The sequence below is a fragment of the Anguilla rostrata genome, chromosome 3 (genome assembly GCF_018555375.3).
Source record: "Anguilla rostrata isolate EN2019 chromosome 3, ASM1855537v3, whole genome shotgun sequence".
NCBI lineage: Eukaryota > Metazoa > Chordata > Actinopteri > Anguilliformes > Anguillidae > Anguilla > Anguilla rostrata.
Window position 1 is genome coordinate 58,925,274 of NC_057935.1, and position 25,077 is coordinate 58,950,350.

A 25,077-nucleotide genomic window follows, 5' to 3' on the forward strand; every position below is an offset into this window, starting at 1 on the left:
CCAAAGCTTTTATGACTAGAATAGGCCCTGTAGATTACAGTAAGTGTGTTCGTGACGCGTGAGTGTAAAAGGGGAACTTGCGCTCCTTGTCGTCTGAGCACGTGAAACGAAAACACCTGCTCACCTGGACAGAGAGTTAGGAGTGGATTCACCGGTTGCCTGAAAAAACATTCAGGAGCATTTTAAAAACAAAGATATATTTATGGAAATGATGAACATAAATGTGTGCTCTCAATAGCGTAAACCTCTGCGTAATTTGCCGGTTAAAACACATTATTATACGGCTAAAAAAAAGTTTCGGATTACTTCTTTTGCGGAGAAGGAAGACCACCGGATTTTACCGCGTTTTTGGCCTGGACAAGACAGATATATTAAATGCCAAAACGAAACATAACAGCATGCAATCACAGACACGCAGAAGTAACACCAGCACAACGTTGTTCATTATTTATTTAAAGATGAAAAACAATGGAGCGAGACAAACTAAACATACATTAATAAAAGGTGATCATACGTTACAGAATATTGCGGCAATCTTGTATTAATTCATAGCGTAAGCAAAAACAAGACAAAAAATAAAACGTCAACTATTACAATAATAAAGCACGCATCCAACTTGCTGTAAAGTGATTATGAGTTGGAGTGTAACGTTACATGCAGGGTACGATTAATTTATAGAAAAAGATTTTTTTTTCCCAATATGCAATTTAATATTAAAAATAATACTATTAAGTATAAGAGAATAATGCTTTATTGTAGTATCAAAAGAGTCAGGAACTTTTTTTTTTGGGAGGAGACCAAGATTAGCCCTTCTGAATATGTAGTGTATCAATGGCTTGTGTAAACACATTAAAAGTTTGTACACAGGTTGCCATGGGTGAAGATTAAATGTGGCGACCTACGGTTTCTTGTAACCATAGTAATTAACTTGATTAGGAGGCATTCTGGGTTTATATGATTAGTCCTTCCCCTCCTGGGTTTTGAGGTGGCATTCCAACACTTTCAGAGTTCATGCAGGGGGCGGGGGGTGGGGAGGGGGGGAGAGGGCAGTTCAACACCCCCCCCCCCCCCCCCGATCACATCCAGTCCATCACTTAATAGTAATAAAACTACTTCTCGGAGGGTTGATAAAAAAAAGAAAGGCATAAAGCATGTAAACATTACATTTTGTACAAAAACACTAAAGGTTAACATAAAAAAAGAGGAATTGTTAAAGTTCTTTTGGCGCTGAGCTGAGTGGTGTAGGCAGGAGGGAAAGAGTGATGTAGGGAACGAGGAAAAAGATGTGTAGGATAACAGTGATCAGAACTCAGCCCAGTGCATCTGTGTGTGTGTGTGTGTGTGTGTGTGTGGGGAAGGGAGACTGTGTGCATGCAAGGTCTACATGCATGTGTGCGTGTGTGTGTGTGTATGTGCATGTATGCTGAGTCAGCCTATTTGTGTGTGAGCGTGCGGCACGTGTGTGTGTGTGTGTGTGTGTATAAACAGGCATGCTCGTGCACATGATAATGTGTCTGCATGTGTGCGTGCGTGTGTGCCCGCCTGCGAGGAAGCTCAGAGTCAGTCTGCCTGCAGACTGGGGGGGGGGGGGGGGGACGCAACATACAGCCGTCTGCAGAGATAGGCTGAGAAATGTCACATGACCAACAGCAACCATAGCAACCATACAGCCATCTGCAGATTGGCTGAGACGCGTCACATGACCAACAGCAACCATACATCCGTCTGCAGATAAGCTGAGACACGTCACATGACCAACAGCAACCATACATCCGTCTGCAGATAGGCTGAGACACGTCACATGACCAACAGCAACCATAGCAACCATACAGCCGTCTGCAGATTGGCTGAGACGCGTCACATGACCAACAGCAACCATACATCCGTCTGCAGATAGGCTGAGACACGTCACATGACCAACAGCAACCATACATCCGTCTGCAGATAGGCTGAGACACGTCACATGACCAACAGCAACCATACATCCGTCTGCAGATAGGCTGAGACACGTCACACGACCAACACAAAATGACAACTCTGGCTCACCTGGTCCAACCAGCTGCTACAACCTCTCTTTAAGCAGCCCCTAAACTCCGCCCAAAATAACACACCCCTCTGCCACACCCTTTCAATTAAAATTCAGCTCTGCTCACTGGGTCAATTACAGCATGCTTACTGGGAGTTTAAGCCTCGGTTTTAAACCCCAAGACCACAGAACTGCATTACAAGTGGAGCAGCTAATCCACATTTCACAGGTGCCACCAGCCGCTCCGGTTGTAACGTAGTTCTGCGGCCCTGGGGGGTTTAAACCTGAGCTTTAAACTCCAGCTAAGCACGCTGCAGTTGGCCCGCTAGGTTCAAACAACAAAGTCCGTTCTATATCTGCTCATGAGTGAATCAACCAACCAACCAACCAACCAGTGACTGCTCACTTTTAAATCAGGGCTCCCTTGGCAGTGCCCGTTTGGTCCGGTTCGGTCCGGTTCGGGTCAGTCTGGTACAGATTGGCTCGGTAGGGGGGATTCAGCAGAGTGACTGAGGGGTCCAGGGGACCCCTGAACGGAAGCGGTACAGAGGGGACCGAGACTACACCTCCACGTCCACACTGCACACCTATCACGTCACTCCTTTTCCTCCATCCGCCTTTTCACACACGATCCATCAAAAGGCACACGCGAACACGTGCACAAACACACACACCCACACCTGCTGACCGACGCACGTACGCACCCACATAACCAAGAAACACCCCCACACACACACACACACACACACACACACACACACACACACACACGGACACGGACACGGACACCGCCAGCAGTGTCATCCACACAGCCTCTAGTGCAGACAGCCAGAATGATCAGTAAAATGCATTCAACTTAAATATGAGACACTGCGCTAGTCTACATTTAATTTAATTTCTTTTTTCCCCATCCTCCACTTCAAATTTCTGCGTGGGAAGGGAAGGCGCTCAGACACGGGGGAGTGTGTGCACGGGTGTGTACACACGGCCTGACACGTGAACAAACACACAAGCGGCCGCACGCACGCACGCACGCACGCACGCACGCACGCACGCACGCACGCACGCACGCACACACTCGCACTGAAAGCCACCAGAGCCTTAGAATGCAGTCCAGGCACTGCATTTTTTCCCCCACATGAAACAAGTACTGCTGCTGACCAAGACCCGAGGAACCAGGAGAGAGAGAGAGAGAGAGAGGAAGAGAGGGAGAGCGAAAGAGAGGGAGAGAGCGCTCACGCCCAGAGGAGCACAGGCCCCAGCACCACCCTGGGCGGAGGCCGAACCAACCGGCTGCACCTCCCTCACGAAGCGCGTTTCACAGAGAGCGCGTTTCACAGAGAGCGCGTTTCACAGAGAGCGCCCCAGGTGCAGCAGAGCTGGCCTCAGCCTTCACACGCAGGACATGGGCAGCTCGGGTTTCAGACACAGCAGCAGACCGCGAGGGAACAGAGCCTGAACTGGGCCGGTTATAGCGTGCGTCTGTTCTCCAGAGGAGCGCACACACACACACATATATGCTCTGGGCCGGTTATAGCGTGCGTCTGTTCTCCAGAGGGGCGCACACACACACACACATATATATATATACATATTTTCAAGCATTTTTTTCTTCCGCGCACTGAGGGCGGTCAGTGTCACAGCCTGGCCAGCAGGGGGCGACAAAATCATTGATTATGACAAACCAGAACGCATCACCACTGTGATCACAAAGAATCAGGCCTGTTAAAGTGTTAGTAAAGAGTGCGTGTGTGTGTGTGTGTGTGTGTGAGTGTGCATGTGTGTGTGTGTACACACCTGTAGTGTTTCTCATTTCTTCCCTTTATGGCTCTGGAATGGGACAATGCAACTCTCGCTTCCCGTCTTCAAAAGGTCCAGCCGACAAAAGTGCCCAGGTGTACAGGTACAGATAAGTGTGACCATGACAACGGCAACCGCGGAGAGGAGGAAGAAGTCGAGAATGAAGACGCCGGGGATCTGAGACCGGCTCCTTCCCTTCGCTCCGCTCCCCCCCCCCTCCTCTCCTCCCTCCTCCCTCCTTCCTCCAACCATCCCCCTCTCCCCCTCTCCTCTCCTCTCCTCTCCTCCCTCCTCTTTAGTGCGACAGGGGGACCATCACTTCCACGTAGTTGAGCGGGAAGAAGCCCGATTGGCCGCGCAGCGTGCCCTCGTACCAGTTCTCGTCGATCTGATTGGTCAGCGTGATGATGTCGCCCTCGCGGAAGCCCAGCTCGCCCTCGTTCTCCGGGTCGAAGTCGTATAGCGCCTTGCAGCACGGCTGGTCCGACACCGAGGCTACGGGGGGGAAAACCGCAGAGGGATGGAAAGGGGGGAGGGAGAGAGAGAGGGAGAGAGGAAGAGGGAGAGGGAGATGGAGACGGAAAGCAGTAGAGACAGATGACGAGGAGAAAGAGAAGAGAATGACAGAGAGAAAGTAGGAGAGGGTGTGACAAAGAGTAAGGATGAGGAAGACAGTGTGAGAGAGAGAGACAAGATGAGATGAAGAGACAGGAGAGAGAGAGAGGAAGTGGGAGAAAGAGAGAAGGAGAAATGAGAGTCAAACATAATGAGACACCGATGAAGAAAGAGGTCCTCCTCTCTTTCAGTAAGACCGTAATAGTATCCAGACTCTGGGGCCACCTGCTGGATAAAATGAGGAACTGCACACTGACTAATGAAGCCATGGAGACATTCGTATACACAGGAGCTGTGTGCGAAATGGTCCACTAGTTCCCTATAATAGTGCACTAACTAGGGTATCAGCCAATTTCTAGTCAGCCCACCATATAGGGAAGTAGTGGACCATTTTGGACACAGCCAGCGTTCTCCCATCCCCTCTGCACACCCATATGTAATCCATGCTGATCTGAGGTCAGCCTTGGCTGGCCAACCTTCTGAGTTTCAGAGTCCAGTGACTGGCTTCAAAGATCAGCAGGGCAGCGCAAGCTCCTCTCCACCAATCAAACACAGGATAAGACGGCTGTGGAATCACATGACTGGCATAATAACAGAGAGGAGTTCCACCAATCACGCTGGCAAGAACCAAGGGAACAACAACAACACTGGTTGGTGAAAAATTTATGGGTATACTTCCTGGTTCCCTCGGTATCAGCAGGAAGTAACTTCCAGCAATCACTGTCGGCGTTGTTCTAGCATGTTACCAACATACATTTTGATTGGTGGAGCCCCTGTCTGTCTCACAGCCTTCCTTTTCAGTTAGTTTCTTTATTACAGGACACTGCACACTGGATTTACACACCACACCCCACAGAGGGGAGAAACAGCCAACCCCGCCCCCCCCCGCTACCCCCCAAATCCTTCAGTCACCTCTTGTAGTATGAGATACAAAAACATGAACAGGAAGTGCCTTCCACACTGCTTCCTCCATCTACATCCATCCTCCGTTATCAGTCAGGATGAACCAAATGTGGACGACACTTTTTCTGGCTTTGTAAATCCTGTTTTGGAACAGAAATGGCTCACAGCTCCCATTAGGGGGCGCTGTGGTCGAATGCAGAGAGTTGTTGCGATAATACACTGTGCGACCAAACAGGCGTCTGCTTTTAGGCTGGAAGGTGCTAACCGCCAATATGTGTTGATGGTCAGTGTGATAGTAACTCACGGGTGCACAACTCCGGTCCTGGAGTGCCGTCTGCGTGCTGGTTTTTGTTCCAACAAGTTGCCTTAGTTTTGTGAGCGCAGTAAAATGTGTGCGTTGGTGAGCTCGGCGTGACCTCTAGGACACACACATGAAGTCTGCGGCTATAGGTGGCGCTCATACAAATTTAAGATCAAGATATGCTTGAATACATCAAATAATTAAGAGCAGAAGTTGGCACAAAATCCAGAAACGGATCGACGCTGGTTGAGCACCCCTGCAGGAACCCTTTCTCTTCCAGCTGTACAGCCGGGCTGAGGGAGACAGGAAGGAAGCTTCTCCCCTTTGCGGTGGTGTGGAGTGATAACTAAAAACTATTTAAAACTGGATCCAGTGAGCGGTGACCTGAAGGCGGAATGTGTGAGAAGTGACCTTTGACCCTGGCGGACCGGGACTGTAGGAGTCTGGCATGGAGGGGGAGGGGGAAGGAGGAGGGGAATCTGGCCCTCTTGCCTGAGGGCAGGATCTCCGCTCTCTGCATGCCCCCCCCCCCACCCCCCTAGCCCCCCCCCCCAGATGCCACACTGTCCAGCCGGCCACCTGACCCTCTCATCTCTGACTCACAGAATTTGCCTTTCCGAGAGGATGTCCTGCGGTGGAAGGATGACTCTGATGATGTCACAGACAGGAAGAGAGCACAGAACATCAGCAGCCTGTCTGCAATGAGGATACACACACACGCACACACTCACACGCACACACATGCACACACTCACACACTCACACATGCACACACTCACACACACGCACACACATGCACACACATGCACACACTCACACACACACACGCACACTCACACGCACACTCACACGCACACTCACACACACACTCACACAGCCACACACTCACACACACACACACACACACACACACACACACACATCGGTGTGCGGGACACACCTGAGCGGGTGAGCTGTGCTGCAGGTGTGTAGCCTCCGTTGGACTGCTCGGGCTCAGAGTACTCAAACACAGGCTTGGGTTTGGGGGTGTACTCCCGGCGTGGGCGCGACTGTGCCTCAGTCATCCTGCAGCACAGAGTCAGCACAGTCAGCACAGACACACAGCACAGTCAGCACAGAGTCAGCACAGACACACAGCACAGTCAGCACAGAGTCAGCACGGACACACAGCACAGTCAGCACAGAGCCAGCACAGACACACAGCACAGTCAGCGCAGAGTCAGCAAGACACACAAGCAGTCAGCACAGATTCAGCACAGACACACAGCACAGTCAGCACAGACACACAACACAGAGCCAGCACAGACACACAGCACAGTGAGCACAGTGTCAGCAGAGACACACCACAGAGACAGCACAGTCACACTATAGTCAGCACAGAGCCTGTGAATCCAGCAGTGTGCTTTAAGTGAAATTCCATGTGTGTGCGCACATATGTGTCTAAGTGTGTGAATGTGTGTGTGTGTGTGTGTGTTCGGATGAATACCTCTCCTTCAGCTTGTCTGAAAGCTCTTCCAGGATCTGCACAGCCTGTCTGTGATACTGCAGTTGTGACTCCACCAGCGAGGACAGCTGACTCACCTGCTCGATCTGCACAGACAGACAGACAGACACACACACACACACATTAACCACTCAGATACTGCACACCTGCTCACATACAAAGAGGGCTTTAAAACAAACCTGATCACACAGGAGCCACACACATCACCCACATGTGCCCACTCACTCACTAACTATCAGATTTATGGCATAACAAGTTTTACAATACTGCAAAGCACTCTGGGTGGTGTAGTTCATTACAGCACTCACGTCAGTCTCCAGCAGGTTGTACATGTTGGCCTCGGCCACCTCCTTGGACTCGTGGAACTTCTCCAGCGACTGCCGAACCTCCTCGTCCGGAATCTTCCCCTGGCGCTTCTTCTTGTAGTCGTAGTCCAGCCTCCGGCCCTCCAGCTTCTTCAAGTGGTGCTGAGGGCGAAAGAGAGAGAAAGAGAGAGGGAGAGAGAGAGAGAGAGGGAGAGAGAGAGGGATGAGGGATGAGGGACAGGGAGGGAGAGTGAAAGAAAGAGAGGGAGAGAGAGAGGAAGGGAGAGCAGGAGAAAGACGGAGGGACAGGGAGGATGAGATAGAAAGAGAGAGGGAGGAAGGGAGAGAGAGAGAGAGAGGAATGATTTACTAAGAGCAGATGTTGCTAATAAGACTAGGTATTGCTAATAGACTGGGTATCCACAATATTGCACAAACACAGATCCTGTGATCAGTCGGTGCAGCAGATCTGGGAACGGGCAGGTCATAAAGCAGTAAAGGCGTCAGAGCGAGGGACCGGGGTCGAAGTGTTGGCGTTTATTATCTCAACAGTTCAGCACTCCCCCCCCCGCGCCAGTTCTGAAGGACACCCCGCGGCTGAGGCCTCTGCACCTCTGTGTGGAGTATTAAATGAGAACCCAGCCCCACAGGTGGGACCCCACACCAGAGCCCAGCGAATGACGGACAGCTCCGGCTCCCTGACCCGGCCTTCACTCTCCTCCCTCACAGGGGAATGGAATGCGCCGAACGCTTGACCTGTGACCTCACAAAGGAGCTGCTGCCCCTCTGGTATGCATCATTCCTCTGTCGAGATAGACATCTCCGCTGTGACATCACTACCTCCATCGCCGTGGAGACGGACTCCGATAAGATAACACTTCACGGCGGGTGTGCTGTCGCAGGTCAGCGGCGTCGCCTCCAAACGGGCGCTACGCAAAGCCTTCCTCTCCATTTCAGCGACAGTGAGACACCACCACAGTCCTCCACAGAGCGCAAGCACGCAGCGATAGCTCCATACCACAGAAGAAGACGCAACTCTACAGCTTTACAAATCGTACTCAAACGGTCTTCTTCGCAGACTCCTGTAGGCAGGTATCCGGAAAGAGGAGGAAGAGAGAGTTACCTGCACATGAACGGCGCAGAAATTATCCGGCAAGTTGAGTTCAGTCAGGCAAAACAACAGCCCTTGTTTTATCTTAATTATTTTTAATCATGAACACATTACTCCAAATTCTATCTTGATAGTCCTGTCCTAAATGCTGGTGACATGCCCTTTGCGTGCGTTATCACAAGGCCTTAGAAGGCGCTGTGGGTAAGACTGTCTGCTGAGCGTGACATCACGATGGCGGCCTTGGCGGAAAGATCCGGAGAGGGGGGGGGGGGGGGGTACCTGGATCTCCCTCAGGTCCTTGTCACACAGACCCTGCAGGGGGTCGATGAAGTTCTGTTTGACATCGATGTCCAGCGAGTCCTTCACCTCCGCCATCCTCTTCATCGATTCGCCTGCGTCTACGAGAGCACCACCTATAGAGGGGTAGAGGAGAGTTACAAACAGAGACTCACTCACTCACTCACTCACTCACTCACTCACTCACTCACTCACTCACTCACTCACTCACCCACTCACTCACCCACTCACCCACTCACCCACTCACCCACTCACCCACTCACCCACTCACTCACTCACTCAGACAAACAGAGACTCACTCACTCACCCGCTCGCTCGCACACACACACACACACACACACACACACTCACCGAAGTTGGTGTCCTCTCCCAGCTCTCGGCCGTACTTGGCCATGCACTCCCCCAGCAGCCCCTCCACCTGCGGGTACCCCGGACTCTTCACCTGCCCCCGGATCTTAGACATGGTGTTGAGCATGGAGAGCTTCGCCCGGGATGCTGAGGGGGGGGGTGGAGAGGGAGAGAGAGAGACACAGGGAGGGGGGAGCGGAGAGAGAGGGGGGGAGAGGGGAAGGGAGAGAGGGGGGTTGAGAGGAAGGTAGATAAAGGGAGAGAGAGAGAGGGAGGATGGAAGAGGGGAGACAGAAAGAGACAGAGAAAGAGAGGTTAGAAGGAGTGGGAGGAGAGAGAGCCAGGGAAAAGAAGAGAGGAGTGAGGGAGAGAGAAACACAGTGAGAGAGAAGTGATGAGTGAAAGACAGGTAGAGACAGAGGGAGCCAGAGAGGCAGGAGAGTTAAACTGAGTAGGTTATACATACATGGTAAATGGTAAATGGACTGCATTTATATAGCGCTTTTACCCAAAGCGCTTTACAATTGATGCCTCTCATTCGCCAGAGCAGTTAGGGGTTAGGTGTCTTGCTCAAGGACACTTCGACATGCCCAGGGCGGGGTTTGAACCGGCAACCCTCCGACTGCCAGACAATCGGTCTTACCTCTGAGCTATGTCGCCCCTGACTGAAGACTATAGTTTGCCATCTTTCACACAGAGCATCATCACTGCCAGCAGTGTGTGTGTGTGCTTGAATACAGCATGTGTGAAAAAGCCCCTCCCCCTTACCTGGGTTGGGCTGCAGGTACTCTGAGATAAAGCCCCTCCCCCTTACCTGGGTTGGGCTGCAGGTACTCTGAGATAAAGCCCCTCCCCCTTACCTGGGTTGGGCTGCAGGTACTGAGATAAAGCCCCTCCCCCTTACCTGGGTTGGGCTGCAGGTACTCTGAGATAAAGCCCCTCCCCCTTACCTGGGTTGGGCTGCAGGTACTCTGAGGTTTTGGTGATGATGTCCACGACGGCTTTGCTCGTCACATCCACCTTCTACAGGAACAGACAAACAGGGCATGAGCTCAAACTTGTGAGCGGCTAACGAGGGATAACTGCTTCACAGCGGACCTCTCCTGCCAGATGTGTGTGTGTGTCCGTCTGTCTGTCTAACTGACAGACAGACAGAGACTGACTGACTGACAGACTGAGTTACATACTGACAGACAGACAGAGTTACTGACTGACACACAGACTGACACACTTACCCTCTCCAAATCTTTGAAGTCTTCATCCAGTTTGGTTCCCTCAGCTCCTCCCACCTTTTCACTCACCATCTGCGCAGAGACACACACATTTCCCACAATGCACCTGTGCAAACAACTCAAGCTCCAGTTCCCCCAGATTCAGAGGCCACATGAAAGCTGCAGAGAGAACGGCATCACAAGCGCTGCAGACCACAGACTGAGTACGAAAAATAACCACGACATCACTGAAAATTAATACGGTCCCAGGATCAGTGCCTTGAAATCCCAAACCAAAACCAAACACTGGGATCTGCTTCTCGGTGCATAATCTATATGGAAAAATCAGCTGTGCAAAAAAAAAAATCTGCATATGTACACTTTTCACTACGCCCTAAAAGAAAAAAAAAAAAACTGATATTCACGCCCAAAACCATGGGCGTTAATTTGGAGTCAGTTCCCCCCTTTGCTGCCGTGACAACCTCCACTCTTCAGAGAAGGCTTTATACTAGATTCTGGAACACGGCTGTGGGGATTAGCTTCCGTTCAGCCACAAGAGCACTAGTGAGGTTTGGGCACTGATGTTGGGCGTGAGGCCTGGCTCGCCGTCAGCGTTCCAGTTCACTCAAGACAGAAACGAGAAGATAACATCATCCTCGCTACCCAAAAAGGCACAGAAGACTCTACCCAAGCACAGTCACTGAACAGGAAACCAGGCGAAGAACACTGAACCCACACCGTGTTTTTAAAAGGCTAGCGCGGGTTAGCGGATAGATTCCTATTCCCTGACTCTGCGCTAGCGGCTGACGGGCCACAGCGGTTCTTGCGGGGACGAACTGCACAGAGGAGGAGCTTCAGACTCCGCAGCCGCGGTAACCCTGTCTCACTGACCCAGTTCTGCCAATCGCTTCCGGCCAATCTCTCCACTCACACAAAGGAACGAAAATCTGAAAGGGGGGGGGGGGTTGAAAAAAAAATGTTTTTATTTATTTTTCAGGACATTTTGTTTCCCCAAGAACGTAATGACTCGGTACGCCGTACACACCCATTCACACGCATGTTACCGTGACGACGGAGCAGGTTGTTAAAAGCATCGATGAACTGCAGGGGGGAGGAGGACACGGGTGTGCAGGTCAAAGTGGTCTCCCCCCAGCCTCCATCTTGTAAGAGACTGGGCACGCAGTGCCACCACGGCACCAGCAGGGGGCACTGTGTTTCCCAAATGGGGTTCCCTCGGCACTGACTCTGTCCTAAGGGGCTACGGGTCGTCATGAAATTATTTAAGAAAGACACACCCCCCACCCCCACCCCCCCCACCCCCCCACCCCCGGGGTGCTCCAAGCCCAACAAGTGCCAGCTGGGTACTCTCTACTCTGCAGGTAAATGAACGCAGGTAAACAGACGAGTTCTGTTGGCAGAATCAGGGGAGCATAAAGGGAAATTCCGCACAGACAGTAAGAAACATTCCCCACCCCCCCCCCCACCCACACAGACAGTAGTCACTGTGCGGAACAGCTCGCCAGGTCATGCAGTAGAGCCCAGATCTCTGGGGGGTTTCAGGCCCAGGCTTGATATGGTGCTAGATGCACTCCAGTTGGTAAACAAACGGTGAGCACCCGGCGCCCTTTCGCGGTAGGAAAATGGCGACCGTCGCAGGGCTGAGTGATCTGTTCTCATCGTTATATTTATCTTACGGTGAGCTGAGAAGGGCTGAGCGGCCTGTTCTCCTTGTTACGCGTTCTCCTGGTTCCAAAAAACAGGAATGAGCATTTGGACTCATTTGATATGCAAACAGATCTAGCTCCACCAACAGCTCCACCACCCTCCCGCACCCCCAACCCCCTCTTCCCCCTCTCCCCTGGCAAAAAATAAAACTAGTACTGTATGTGCGCACGTTTCTCATTTTTAAAAAATCTATTTCACTGATATTTTATTGCAGACTGGAAGATTCTGATCGTTGAGCGCTTCTGCCCTTACTCTCCAGCACGGACAGGGGTTTCAGCACAACCGCTCCCCCAAAACACTGCAATTCCTCCCAGACACAAGAGTTCCTGGACGTCCTCCAATCGACACCCCCCCCCCCCCCCGCTCGCGACTTTCCGCCAATCGGCAGCTCTCCTAATACGGGGGCAGCCAATGAGCAGCCTGGCAGGGCCGCCAGGGAGTCATGTGAACCAAGCAACCTCGCTGGCGAGTTTTACAGGGAACAGAAGTCGCAAACGCACAGCAACAGAGGCAGGCTACATCTGCAGTTCTTCCGTTTCTCTCTGACTAACCCAAAAAGAAGAAGAAGAAGAAAGAAAAAAAAACACACATAAAAAAGAAAAAAAGATGAATAGAACACAGTGCTGGTGAATCATTTCCAAACAAGGAAACGCTTTCTCTTCTCCCCTCCTTCCCCACTCGTTAACGGGAAATCCTGATGTTCCCTTGGCAGGTGTCATGTTTCAACAAACACAAACACACCATCGCGTGACGTCACACGGGGTGAGGCACACGTCTAAAGGTTAATGTCGACGGAGAATCCTCACCCCCGTGCCAACTGACACACGTGTGCGCACTTGCTAATAAAAAAAAATAAAAAAACAACAAGATGGACGGGATAACAGGCAGACAGACAAACATCGCTGCTTCTGCCCTGGCCAAGGCCTTCAGATCTTTACACTTGCTTTGTCATTTCTCACCCTCCTCCACCAGTCTGCACCAGCTCTATGCTATTCTCCCACTCATTTCTCACCCTCCACCAGTCTGCACCAGCTCTATGCTATTCTCCCACTCATTTCTCACCCTCCACCAGTCTGCACCAGCTCTATGCTATTCTCCCACTCATTTCTCACCCTCCACCAGTCTGCACCAGCTTCTCCCACAGGTCTACACTAGCTCTATGCTATTCCCCTATCAGTCTACACTTGCTCTATGCTATTCCCCTACCAGTCTACACTTGCTCTATGCTATTCCCCCACCAGTCTACACTTGCTCTATGCTATTCCCCCACCAGTCTACACTAGCGCTATGCTATTCCCCTACCAGTCTACACTAGCGCTATGCTATTCCCCTACCAGTCTACACTAGCGCTATGCTATTCCCCTACCAGTCTACACTAGCGCTATGCTATTCCCCTACCAGTCTGCACTAGGGCTAAGCTATTCCCCACCAGTCTGCACTTGCTCTATGCTATTCCCCTACCAGTCTACACTAGCTCTATGCTATTCCCCTACCAGTCTGCACTAGGGCTAAGCTATTCCCCACCAGTCTGCACTTGCTCTATGCTATTCCCCTACCAGTCTACACTAGCGCTATGCTATTCCCCTACCAGTCTACACTAGCGCTATGCTATTCCCCTACCAGTCTACACTAGCGCTATGCTATTCCCCTATCAGTCTGCACTAGGGCTAAGCTATTCCCCACCAGTCTGCACTTGCTCTGTGCTATTCCCCCACCCTTATTATCTGCACTAGTAAAGGCTTTAAGACATTACTAGTGCATTACTCTGCAGTAAGACATTGCCATATCCCACCCCTACATCTCCCCCAGCAGACAGAGAGCTTTGCTCTAAATTCATTCCACAGACAGATTCCTTTGCTCCTCTCTCCCATCCAAACATTCTCTTTCATCAGCAGAAGAAACCGAAGAGAAATTAACCCGTGCAGGAGGCTGTTTGTTCCGCCACAATCGCTCTACTCACAGCCAAACTGTGTGAGCACAACAGGAGCTCTCAGTCCAGACTGCGAACAGCAGGCTTCCTGCTTTAGCACTGCCATCGCTCTCCGTGAGAAACGACAGCAAAGCACAGCTCCAGTCACCGCTCCTCTCCTCTGCCTGATGTGTCTGCAGCAGGGAGGACACGACCTGCCCCTCAGCCACCAAGCCACCCACCTCGTCTGACACAAACACACACACGCACGCACGCACGCACGCACGCACGCACGCACGCACGCACGCACGCACGCACGCACCCTGTGGGGACCTGGACTTTGCTGCTATGACTACGAGGTGGTGACATAAGTATGGCTTTTTGGATGTGGGGGGGCAGGTGAATGTGTGAAAAACAACAAGCATGTCCTTCAACCACATCATGGACAGAAAATTCAGATTGGAAGATTTCAAACTCCTACCTTTACTCTACACTCCCCTACTCTAATGGGTGTAAAACACATGAAACCAGGTGGAGTCGCTACTGCAGTTTAACCCTTTAAGGTGTGCGTGAGGTCACAACTACATGATCAGAATGTTCTTAACCGAACATTCCAGTGCTGAGGGAACAATCACTGCTGGCAGCTGAGACCAGCGGAGTTCTAGAACACTGAAGAACATTCCAGAAGAAAAAAAAAAAAAAAATCCCCCACTCTTCAAAGGGCTAATGGGGCTCCTGAAGCAGCCGCGCCAGTGACACAGCACAACGGCAGCGCAGCGCTCGATAAAGAGCGCGTTCCTGGAACAGTTCTGTTGATGTAATGGCGCAGGAGGCCCGTGACTCACCTGCTCCGCGCGTCCGAGTCGCTCCGCGCGGTATTTAACATACCGCAAGCCCCGCCCGCTGCTTCCGTCGCGGCGGGCTGAACCGCGAACTGGCACCGGTCCCCGGGAGAGAGGCGCGATCCGGGCCCCGTTCCCGCGAGGAGCGGCCCGAGAGCACCGGGATCCGGCCAAAAACCGCGCCGGGCGGAAAAAAGGAGGAAGCGGCCAAAGGAAACGCAAACGGAAAAAAAGGAAAGGAAAGGAAAGGAAAGGAAAAAAAAAATTTCTCTGAAGGAAAAAGAGGTTTTTATATACGGGCTTCCTCAACGCAGGAGCAAAGGAAACCTGGCCCACCGCACAGAACGACTCTCACTCCCAACAAATGCGTTTGCTAATCATTTCACATGCGCGGCTAGCCGGCTATAATTTACAATTCAAGTCATTTGGCTTTTTGGCCAGGGCGACTTATAGAAGTGCATTTCACATAGTGAGCAAATACCACAAGACGTAGAGAGGGACTGTCCAGGCGTCTGCCTCAACACCTGCAAAAATAAAGAGACAGTTTTCTCTTTTTTTGCAGCTAACGGTAAAATACTTTTGCTATGTTAAATGTTGTGTAAGTCGCTCTGGATAAGTGCGTCTGCTAAATGCCCGTTAATGTAATGCAATAATGTTGCTGCAAGAAATAACACACACGGCGTCCATAGTCATACAGGTCTCCTCCACAGCGATGCGCTTTCAGCTTACGAGGCTGTTCCTCGGGCTCCAGTTTTACAGCCCATTAAAATTTTGCAAGAGCATCAGCAGCATGAATTCTCCTCACGCTGTGCGCAGAACCGTGCTGCCAGCTTCATAAAGGAGTTCAGCCCAGAGGGTTCCGGAGCGCTAACCGGCGACTCAGCCGCTGAAGCTGAAGCTGTTAATGAGCAGGAAGTGTTTGAGCAGGAAGCTGGTGAAAGGACACGAGTCCGGATGAAGAACAGGGGAGAGAAAACGGGGCTGGAGAGGAACAGGGCCGAGGGAGAGGGAGAGGGAGAGGGGGAGAGAGAGAGAGAAATAAATAAATAAATAAATATTTATTTATTTATTTATTCTTTTAATTATTGTTATTATTCTATTCTTTATTTTTATTTTTTAATAGAATGTTCATTATTAATATTCCACTGTTAACATGTATTTTGAATTGATTTATGATGCTTTGGCAATATGTACCTATGTATTTCCTGCCAATAAAGCAATTTGAATTTGAAAGAGAGAGAGAGAGAGACAGAGACAGAGACAGAGAGAGAGAGAGAGGCAGGCCCAACTCCCGCTTCCGTCGCCACTGACCCCAAGGCCACGGACTGTGGCCTACAGACCCAAGAATGCGCATACAGACACATGTAGTCATGTGTGTCTTCGTGCTACACTTACAAAAGTATGTGGACAGCTGAGCGCCACATCCATACGTGCTTGTTGAACATCTCATCCCAAAACCATGGGCATTAATACACAGTTGGACCCCCCCCCCTTTGCTGCTGTAACAGCCTCCACTCTTCCGGGAAGGCTTTCCGCTAGATTTTGGAACATGGCTGCGGGGATTTGCTTCCGTTCAGCCACAAGAGCACTAGTGAGGTCGAGCACTGGTGTTGGGCGTGAGGCCTGGCTCGCCGTCAGCGTTCCAGTTCGTCCCAAACGTGTCCAATGGGGTTGAGGTCAGGGCTCTGTTTCACGACAAAGCCTTTTCACCGTCACGCTGAGACAGGAAACAGCCGTCCCCAAACTGTCGCCACAAAACTGGAAGCGCACAGTTCTAGGATGTCGTGTCTTGTGCACGGCTGCTCGGGCCGTGGAAACCCGGTCCACGAAGCTCTTGGCGAACGGTTCTTGTGCTGACGTTGTTTCCAGAGGTGGCTAGCAGCCGAGGACAGATGATTTTTACGCGCTACACGCTTCAGCCACCGAACGGTCCCGTTCTGTGAGCTTGTGTGGCCCACCACAGAACGACAGAGCTCTTGTGGCTCCTGTACTTTTCCACATCACAACAACAGCGCTCACAGCTGACCGGGGCAACTCTAGCAGGGCAGAAATTTTACAAACTGACTTGTCGGAAAGGTGGCATCCTAAGACAGTGCCACGTTGAAATTCACTGAGCTCTTCAGTATGACTCATACTACTGCCAGTGTTTGTCCGTCTATACATGGCTGTGTGCTTGATTTTATGCTCCTGTTAGCACTGGGTGTGGCTGAAGTAGCCGAACCCTCTAGGTAGAAAAGGTGTCCACATACATCCAGAAAGGTAGTGTACACATAGATATATTTACACACACAAACACACACACACACGCACGCACGAACGTACATACAGTCCTGAAGTTATGTAACAGTTATGCCTGTGTAACTGTGTGCATGCGCGTGTGTGTATGTGTGTAACTGTGTGCGTGTGTGTGTATGTGTGTGTGTGCGTACATGTGTGTTCGCGTGCGTAAAAACAGATCCTATCACAGTGAAATGACAGGGGTGGATGAGGCAGGCAGAGATGCCCTTATCTGTGCTGTAATGGGCAGAGATGCCCTTATCTGTGCTGTAATGGGCAGAGATGCCCTTATCTGTGCTGTAATGGGCAGAGATGCCCTTATCTGTGCTGTAATGGGCAGAGATGGTATCTACTCTCCCATGAGCCTCATAATCTGCAACCAAACAAACACACAAACAACCTGGGCCTGACGATCCAGGACCCCCCAGCACACCTCCGACAGGCACGGAGAACCAGCCGAGCCTGACCAGCGAAAAAAAAAAACAGAGGGAATGAGAAAGAGAGGCAGGAAGGGAGAAAGAGAGAGGGAGGGAGGGAGGGAGAACGGTAGAGGGCAGGAGAGAGGGAGATGAAGGTACAGAGACAGAGGGCTGGGGAATCCGGACCGGGCACTACAGCATTGCGCACATTCCAAAACCAGACAACGGCGTCACACCCTTTCACAAAACACACACATCAACAACACAAGGGCGTGTTCCAGAGGCCCCGGGACAAGCCATTATTCTGAACACCTAACCCTTATGACGCCAGAGAAGAACCCAGGCAGGTCACTGGCGATTACAAAACAAATTTAATTTAAAAAAATCAAACACCCATTTTCAGCAATATTCAAAATAAGACGGCACTGTTTGTGTAAGTGTGTAAGTGTAACGGGCGGCAGTGTAGTGTAATGGGTAAGGAGCTGGTCACAGGTTCGATTCCCAGGTAACACCATACCGTTGTACCCTTGAGCAAGGTACTTAACCTGCATTGCTTCAGTATATATCCAGCTTAATGTCTGCTAAATGCCTGTCTGCTAAATGGCTGTAATGTAATGTAATGTTAGTGACAGACAGGCTTCGCCAGGGAACTGGCTTTTAGCAAGTTTCAGCAGCATCTAAAAATGGACTGCATTTATATAGCGCTTTTATCCAAAGCGCTTTACAGTTGATGCCTCTCATTCACCAGAGCAGTTAGGGGTTAGGTGTCTTGGTCAGGGACACTTCGACACGCCCAGGGCGGGGATCGAACCGGTGACCCCTCCGACTGCCGGACAACCGCTCTGACCTCCTGAGCCTCGTCGCCCCCATAAGCATCTGAACACCGCGGCTCCACGTCAGCGCGGCCAGCGGGTTGGAGCGAGGCCTGGGGCGCGCGCAGTGTCGCCCGCGCCCGCGTCTCCGCGACGCCGCAGGCCTGACGATGCCGCGCGACAGGGCGCGACCGATGGACATCGCATACAAAACCAAAGCTGACATTCCTTGCACTTTCCCATGAATAGTGGGAATGAATAGTAGAATTTTATTTTTTTGGTTTATGTATGACCTGTGAACAAGTGGGCACTTTTTTGCAATAAACTCAATTGAGTGGCATTTTTTGCTGGCATGTGACTTTTTTGTATTATATTTTGTTATAATTTCGTATCACATGTACATTGTCAATTTGATCGTTTTTTTTTTTTTTTTTTTTTTTTACAAAGAACTACTTCTTCTAAGCAGCTTTAGTTAACCAAACTAGATTTCTCCCTAGGGTAGCTTTGCTGTAGTTGTAACTTCTTCCAGTGTGAAGTAACTCGTAGCTTGCAAAGCTATGCTTTGAAAGTAGCTTCCCCAACACTGATAAAAAGGGGTCAGGGCAGGGTATATTTTAGAAACTGTGGTTGAACTTTTGCGGGTGCTACACCATAGTCTGTCATGTGTGTAAAAAATAACATGCGCCAGCCAATCAGAATTGAGTGCTCGGCCAAGCCGCAGTATATTGGTTTTGTGAGTTGAAGTTGGCCATTTTTCAGTTGAAAATAAAATTCTTTGTATCATATCTGACACTGACTGAGTTGCTGCCCGGCCACGATGTGTTCTATTAACAGATTCTTCCCCATGCTAGGAATCGATTTGGAATCCGAGCTCGTTATGCGATCCCTCGATCTGTAAAGCAACTGAAAATCACCTGCCTGAATAGGGCTCTTCAACAGATAAACAGAAGATGACCTAAAACATTTAATCATCAAAGGAAGACAGACTAGCAACACGTAACCTAAACCAAACCTGGTGTCGGGTGACATCATAATCTCACTCAGTGGCAATATTTTTTGTAAAATGAGACTGGGAACAGGGACCAGGGAACCGGAATGGGTTTCCAGCTGATTTGGGAGGGGTCGACGTCCATCAAATGTGAGTTCGGAGCGATGTTTTTGGCTGAACGGCCCGTTCGGAGAAGGAAGGACTGCAGGGTGAGTTTTGGGGGGTGGAGGAGTGGGGGGGGGGGTGCAGGATGGGGAAGAGATGGAAGGAAGGAGGAAAAGGGGAAAGGAGGATGGGAAATGGAACGAGAGGGGGGACTGGAGGAACGAGAGAGAATTGGGGTTTTGACAGGAAGTGCCTTTTGCACGACAGGACTGGGCTGACTTCCTGTATCTCTCCCCAACTAAGAGTGGTCTCAGGTGTCCCACCACTGCAACCTCCTCTTAAAAACGCCAATATGGGGGTACCGGTAATGATCAAGAGGATTTTGGGACCTCTCTACTCATTAGAGGGGTTTTCAGAGTCACTGTGACCTTTCTTGACTTGCATATTGCGCAAGGCACATCACTGTGATGTCACCAGAGATTGTTATCTGAAGTGAACTTAAACCCCCCCACCCCTCGCCCCCCCGCCCACTCTGTTCCTTCACCCCATGAGCCATGGCAACCCCCCCCCGACCCCCGCCTCCATGTCTCCCTGTTTGTATCTCCTCCTCACACAGCGACCTGGCCCACTGCCCAACAGGAAGTGGGGAGGGGGGGAAAGCACAGCTCTTTCCTGCTGAGCTCAGCGAAGGGGACGTGCTCGCAAAAACCCTTTTATTTCTGTTTCTGTCTACCCAAAAGGATCTACACGCAGACCGAATTCAGCACACCACAGGGCATTCTATCCACACTGAGCTTACACATGGCTGTCCGCCCCCGCCCCCACCCCCAACCCATTAAGCCAAAAGTGCTCCAGCTACATGCATCTCAACGCAATACAGAGCGTCAGTCGCACGCTACAGAGGCACGAACAATACAGAGCGACTACGCTCAGTACAGAGCGCAGCTACAGAGGCGACAGCTACAGAGTGCCGCTACAGTGCGCACGCTACAGAGCGCATGCTACAGAGCGCGCTACAGAGTGCACGCTACAGAGTGCGCTTTCGCCAGAGCTACCGTGCTTCGGAGATCCGGAGCCGTGCGCCAAAATGAAAACCACCTGTGCCGACGCTCGCAGAGGCCCTGGAGCAGAGCGGCGGCCCAAAATGGAGAGAGCAGCTGGGAGCGGCACGGGCCAGCGCGCTGCAGCGAGGGAGAGGAGATTCAGGAACAGCAGCAAGCAACCACGGGGGGGGGTTGCCAGTTCCAATATTACAGTTTAGAATTCCCACTTTGGGATTAAAGGGAGAAAAAAAAGACAGTATTGTTAATAAATAAAGGGCTGCTCCCTTTTACTCAAACAGAGCACTGCAGGTAACGCTAGGCAAAGCACATCAAAAGGACAACGTGCGACCACAGAAAACCTGAGAGCGGTATCACTTTCAGTGATGTTTGTGCGATATAGCTGCATGTCGTTCACAACCCTGCAGAGCCGTGGGTGTCAGGAGTTCATGAAGAGACAGCGTGCATACAGTATGATGCCTTTCAATATTTGAAATTTTAAAGGCAAAAGGAGGTTTTGCATGACACTGGCGGTATGAAAAACATTATGGCTGATGGGCGGCGGCGAAACACAAACCAGCCGTTTGCAAAGCAAATGAAGAGCAGACGCTGAACCGCTACAAGAACACGCGCGCGCACTGCACGACGGTCAGGAGGATCAGACCGGTGGGCAGAACAATCAAATTATTAAAAGATACTTTAACGTCCTCCTGCATAGGAGCCTCTCTCCAGTGCAGACACACAAATGCACATGGAACAATCATCTGATTTATAAGAAATGACCCCCCCAACAAGCCCAACACAGGTGGAAAATTCAGGTACGGAAAGTAAAAGTCCTCCCCAGTATTTTTTCTCCAATCATCTAGATTTTTCCAATTAGCACAATTCTTCAGCCAGGGGGTTGAACTAGTTGGTGAAATCAGCTGACAGAGTTCGTGGATGAAAGAAACACACGGCAGGACTTTTACTTTCTGAACCCCTGGACTTTTCCACCTCTGAAACACATGGTTAGAACTTCAAGGTCTTTATGTACTGACTGTGTGGTAACCAAAACGCGTGGGTCTCACTTGCATTTTTCCCACGAACTCGTTACTGAATTAATGAGACGTGCTCAAAAACTGGTAAAAATCATGCCTGCCAGTCTCCTCGCACTTTCATGAGCACCTGTGCTTTCACCTTGCGCTACCTGTCTCCAATCTCAGGGTGCCTTCACGCCGCCGGGCAAGCTTTTCTACCTCAGTGGCTTCGATAACCATCCAGAGATTCACACAGATAAGGAAAACATACAGTAACCTTTGGCATGCTGCCATGAGTTGGGGCATCTGGCCTGATGGATACTGGGAATAGTAGTTTAAAAAAAAAAAAAATGCTAACGGAAAGAGTTGAAACGGGTTAAACTAGCATCCAAGGTGGTGGAAAGACAAACGGGAGATAGAGATCAGATGGGGCCGTGTGCATGCATGCATGTGCATGCGTGTGGGTACGTATGCGTGTGTGTGGGGGGGGGGGCTGTAGCAGTTTCCCCCTTCAGCTACAATACAGTAGCAGTTTCGCCCACTCATTCTCTCCGTCCTTATTTACATTCTCATTTTTCCTTTTCCTTCCATACTTTCATTCATCTCCGTGAATTCACTAAATCTTTTACGGAGAGATCGTTCCTCGAGGCTGAATCGGCCCATTCAAGAAATCCTTGCTTCCGCACGCAAGTAGATGCATCACGTTTACAGTGTAGCCTTGTTCAAGATGTAACAAAAACAATGGTGGATCGTTCTTCTTTTTTTGTAATGATCAAGAGCGGGACATTTGCAGAAATGTGTTCATTATGCATTCACTTCCTTTTGGTACTGTATAATTTACAGTTTTGTTTAGATTTTTGTATTTTGAAGGTTTACAATAAAGAGCAAGTAAATAACTGTTACATGCAAGGGTTTCGGATTGAAAACAAAAGACAAATTAAGTTAATTCTGAGAAAGTGAATCGGAACGAGAGAAACTCGGCTTCTTATACGCTGAGAACGTTTTCGTTGAGATCCAACCTTACAGTTACAGAACGTTGCAGGCCTGGTGCAGGATTATAGCTAACGTTACAATGACGTAATAAAACGACACCCACAACAGCTGACGTCATACAGTATTCCTCAAGTGGTCAGATGTACCGGTCAATACAAAGTAAAAAATAAAGTGTTTTAGGGGGAGCTGGTCACTGTCAACATAATGATAAAGTACAACAGTGACAAGGCCCAAGTTGCTGCTCACTGCATCACATATTTTGCTTTTTCCAGAAAATTAAACCTTTGGCGAACCTGGTTGGGAGTCTTCTCATCTCAAAAATATGTTTCGTTACGCTTAACTATGAGTTTTAAAATTGGCTAGAAACATCCTGAATGGCAAGTAAGCACTGACTAGAGCGTTAAGATGCTAGCATGAAAATTAGCAAACGCTTGCTACTACTTGCTGGGCTGACTACGTCACCACTTCACAGAGCACAACAGCCACACGTAGGCTACACAGAGAAATATTGTTAGCTTTTGATACAAATTGTAACCGTAAATAAAAGCAAACAAAGAGAACCCATACGAATTCAAACGTTTTGTTAACAGCAATAATAAGTCTTTAAATTATCGAGATGAGCAATCGTAATTTACACTAACGCTTGCCAAAATCTTGACCGTTTGGCATACCTGGCTAAAACACACAATTCCTATCAAGCAGTCGAGCAAAAAGAAGAGTGACAGTGAAACGAAATACTTCCGATACTGAACTGTAGCTAGCTAGCACTGTGTAACATTTATCAGTTAACTTTGGCTGAGTGAAAGTGCTAGCAGGTAAATTCACTTGCTACCAGTACACATTAGCCAGCTAGCTTGACAGCAAGCGAGCAGTGGCTACAGTTCATAACTTTACTGTAGTCAGTTAACTAGCTGCGACTTACTTACCAACCTACCTATCTACTCAAAACACCACCGTTTATAAAAGTACCACTTTCAGCGATGTTTTTTTGCAGGACACCTCCCATATTACAGCTGACGTTAGCTAGTAGTAAGAAAAAGAAAAAAGTTGTTGCTGACCTGGCTGGCTTTGTAAAATTGTTTTTTCAATCCCGCAACAGACATCTTGCAGCCGGGACTCTCCTTCTTAGCACGGCGTAAATGGTTAACACTTTGCAAAGTAAAAAAAAGACGAGTCTACAATACTAGTTAGCTTGCTAGTTACGCTTGTGCCGTTGCTAGGTGGGCATCGGAGTTGAGGTTCACACCTAGCGCTATCGTCTTCAGCAACAGTTCAGTAGTTGGGATATTTTATTACATGGCAACCACGGAGACTTCCTGTCTGAGGTGACGTAGACACACATTCCTGAGGAGTCCCAACAGTGCGCGTAGCGCCGAATGCTGGTGGGGAAGACGCACAACGATACTTGGGACAATAGATGCCTTCGCCGCCAGGCGGCAGCAACAGCCAGGTAATTTTTGCAATAGTCCTGGGCAAACTTCCATCTGCGTTACTCCGCTACGTAAAACAAAGAGGCTTGGGAAAAGAAAAAAAAACCCGGAAAAAAAGGAATGCTCTTTTGCAAGAATTTCTTGGTCACACGATCATAAAGATTTGCGACTACTGTCATAGCTTTAGGGCAGACATTTCACAACGAGATAACATAAGAAAATCACCTTTGAGGGTTGTTTGAGACGTTAACAGATTTTCAGAAGCAATGAGGTAACTCTATTATGAGGCCCATTGAAATTAATGGGGCATAGTTTTGTGACAGCTCTGTGGTCCGAAGGTTTTCAGCTTGCAAATGTCATAGTTCACATGTGTGCTTCACAAAAGGTGTCTTGAAGGCAGGTTCAAAGATAACTATGAAACTAATCCATAAGCTGTTGAAATGGACGACAGTGTTCATGCCATGTCAATCCTTTTGTATTCTTTGTTATGTTATGTTTGTTTTGCCGCATTTTCTCCCCACTTTGAGTTGCTTGACCGTATACGACCACGCTAATGCTGCAATCTACACAAGCCAGCGCACGGGCTGAAATGAGCTGGAGGAAGATGCTGCACGTGCAGCTTCAGCAAACAGACAGTCGGCTCCCGCTCAACCAGCAGGGGGTGCTAGAGAGTGATGGGAAGTGGTCTTCCCTGACCGAACCGGCTGACCGAAACCTCCACATTCAGCACTGGCACGTTCTGGATTCATTCCACGACGTTGGGGCTAATCCACGCGCTAGAACAGCGCCTTAGAATGACGAGCCAATCAGCAGGGCAATGTCTGTCCACTACATGTCTTAGGAGTGTCCCAGGAGGAAAGTCTATCCCCCAGAAGTCTAAACGTGGGCCAAAAATCCGAGCATGCCTGTTCAGTGTCTGTTTAAGTGTGGGCTATATTATCTCGAATGACCCTATTTTCACATTTTACAACACAGTAGATCTTTGGACTGTCGTTTGAGGTGCCTTTAATGTGCACACGCATGCACACACACTCCCACCGCTCTCATTTTGTTTAACATTTACTTACTTACCTAGACCATTCATTTATGGATGTTTCTTC

General features: G+C 49.8%; 1 protein-coding gene across 3 annotated transcripts; it reads right to left on the reverse strand.

Moving 5' to 3' along the window:
• Window positions 1-432: 432 nt before the first annotated feature.
• LOC135251369 (endophilin-A2-like) lies at window positions 433-23,862 on the reverse strand. 3 transcript variants are annotated; one of them, XM_064328743.1, is made up of 10 exons: window positions 23,606-23,862; window positions 10,446-10,514; window positions 10,161-10,233; window positions 9,214-9,357; window positions 8,845-8,978; window positions 7,458-7,616; window positions 7,132-7,235; window positions 6,586-6,710; window positions 6,249-6,293; window positions 433-4,321 (listed from the first exon to the last, which is right to left on the reverse strand). In XM_064328743.1, the coding sequence occupies exons 1-10, from the start codon at window positions 23,648-23,650 to the stop codon at window positions 4,122-4,124; spliced, it is 1,098 nt and encodes a 365-aa protein (XP_064184813.1). In that variant the 5' UTR covers window positions 23,651-23,862; the 3' UTR covers window positions 433-4,121. The 3 variants fall into 3 exon arrangements, with proteins under 3 accessions (XP_064184813.1, XP_064184814.1, XP_064184816.1); XM_064328744.1 differs by lacking the exon at window positions 6,249-6,293 and having other exon boundaries at window positions 23,606-23,860; XM_064328746.1 differs by lacking the exons at window positions 10,161-10,233; window positions 10,446-10,514; window positions 23,606-23,862 and adding an exon at window positions 9,979-10,020.
• Window positions 23,863-25,077: the final 1,215 nt, after the last annotated feature.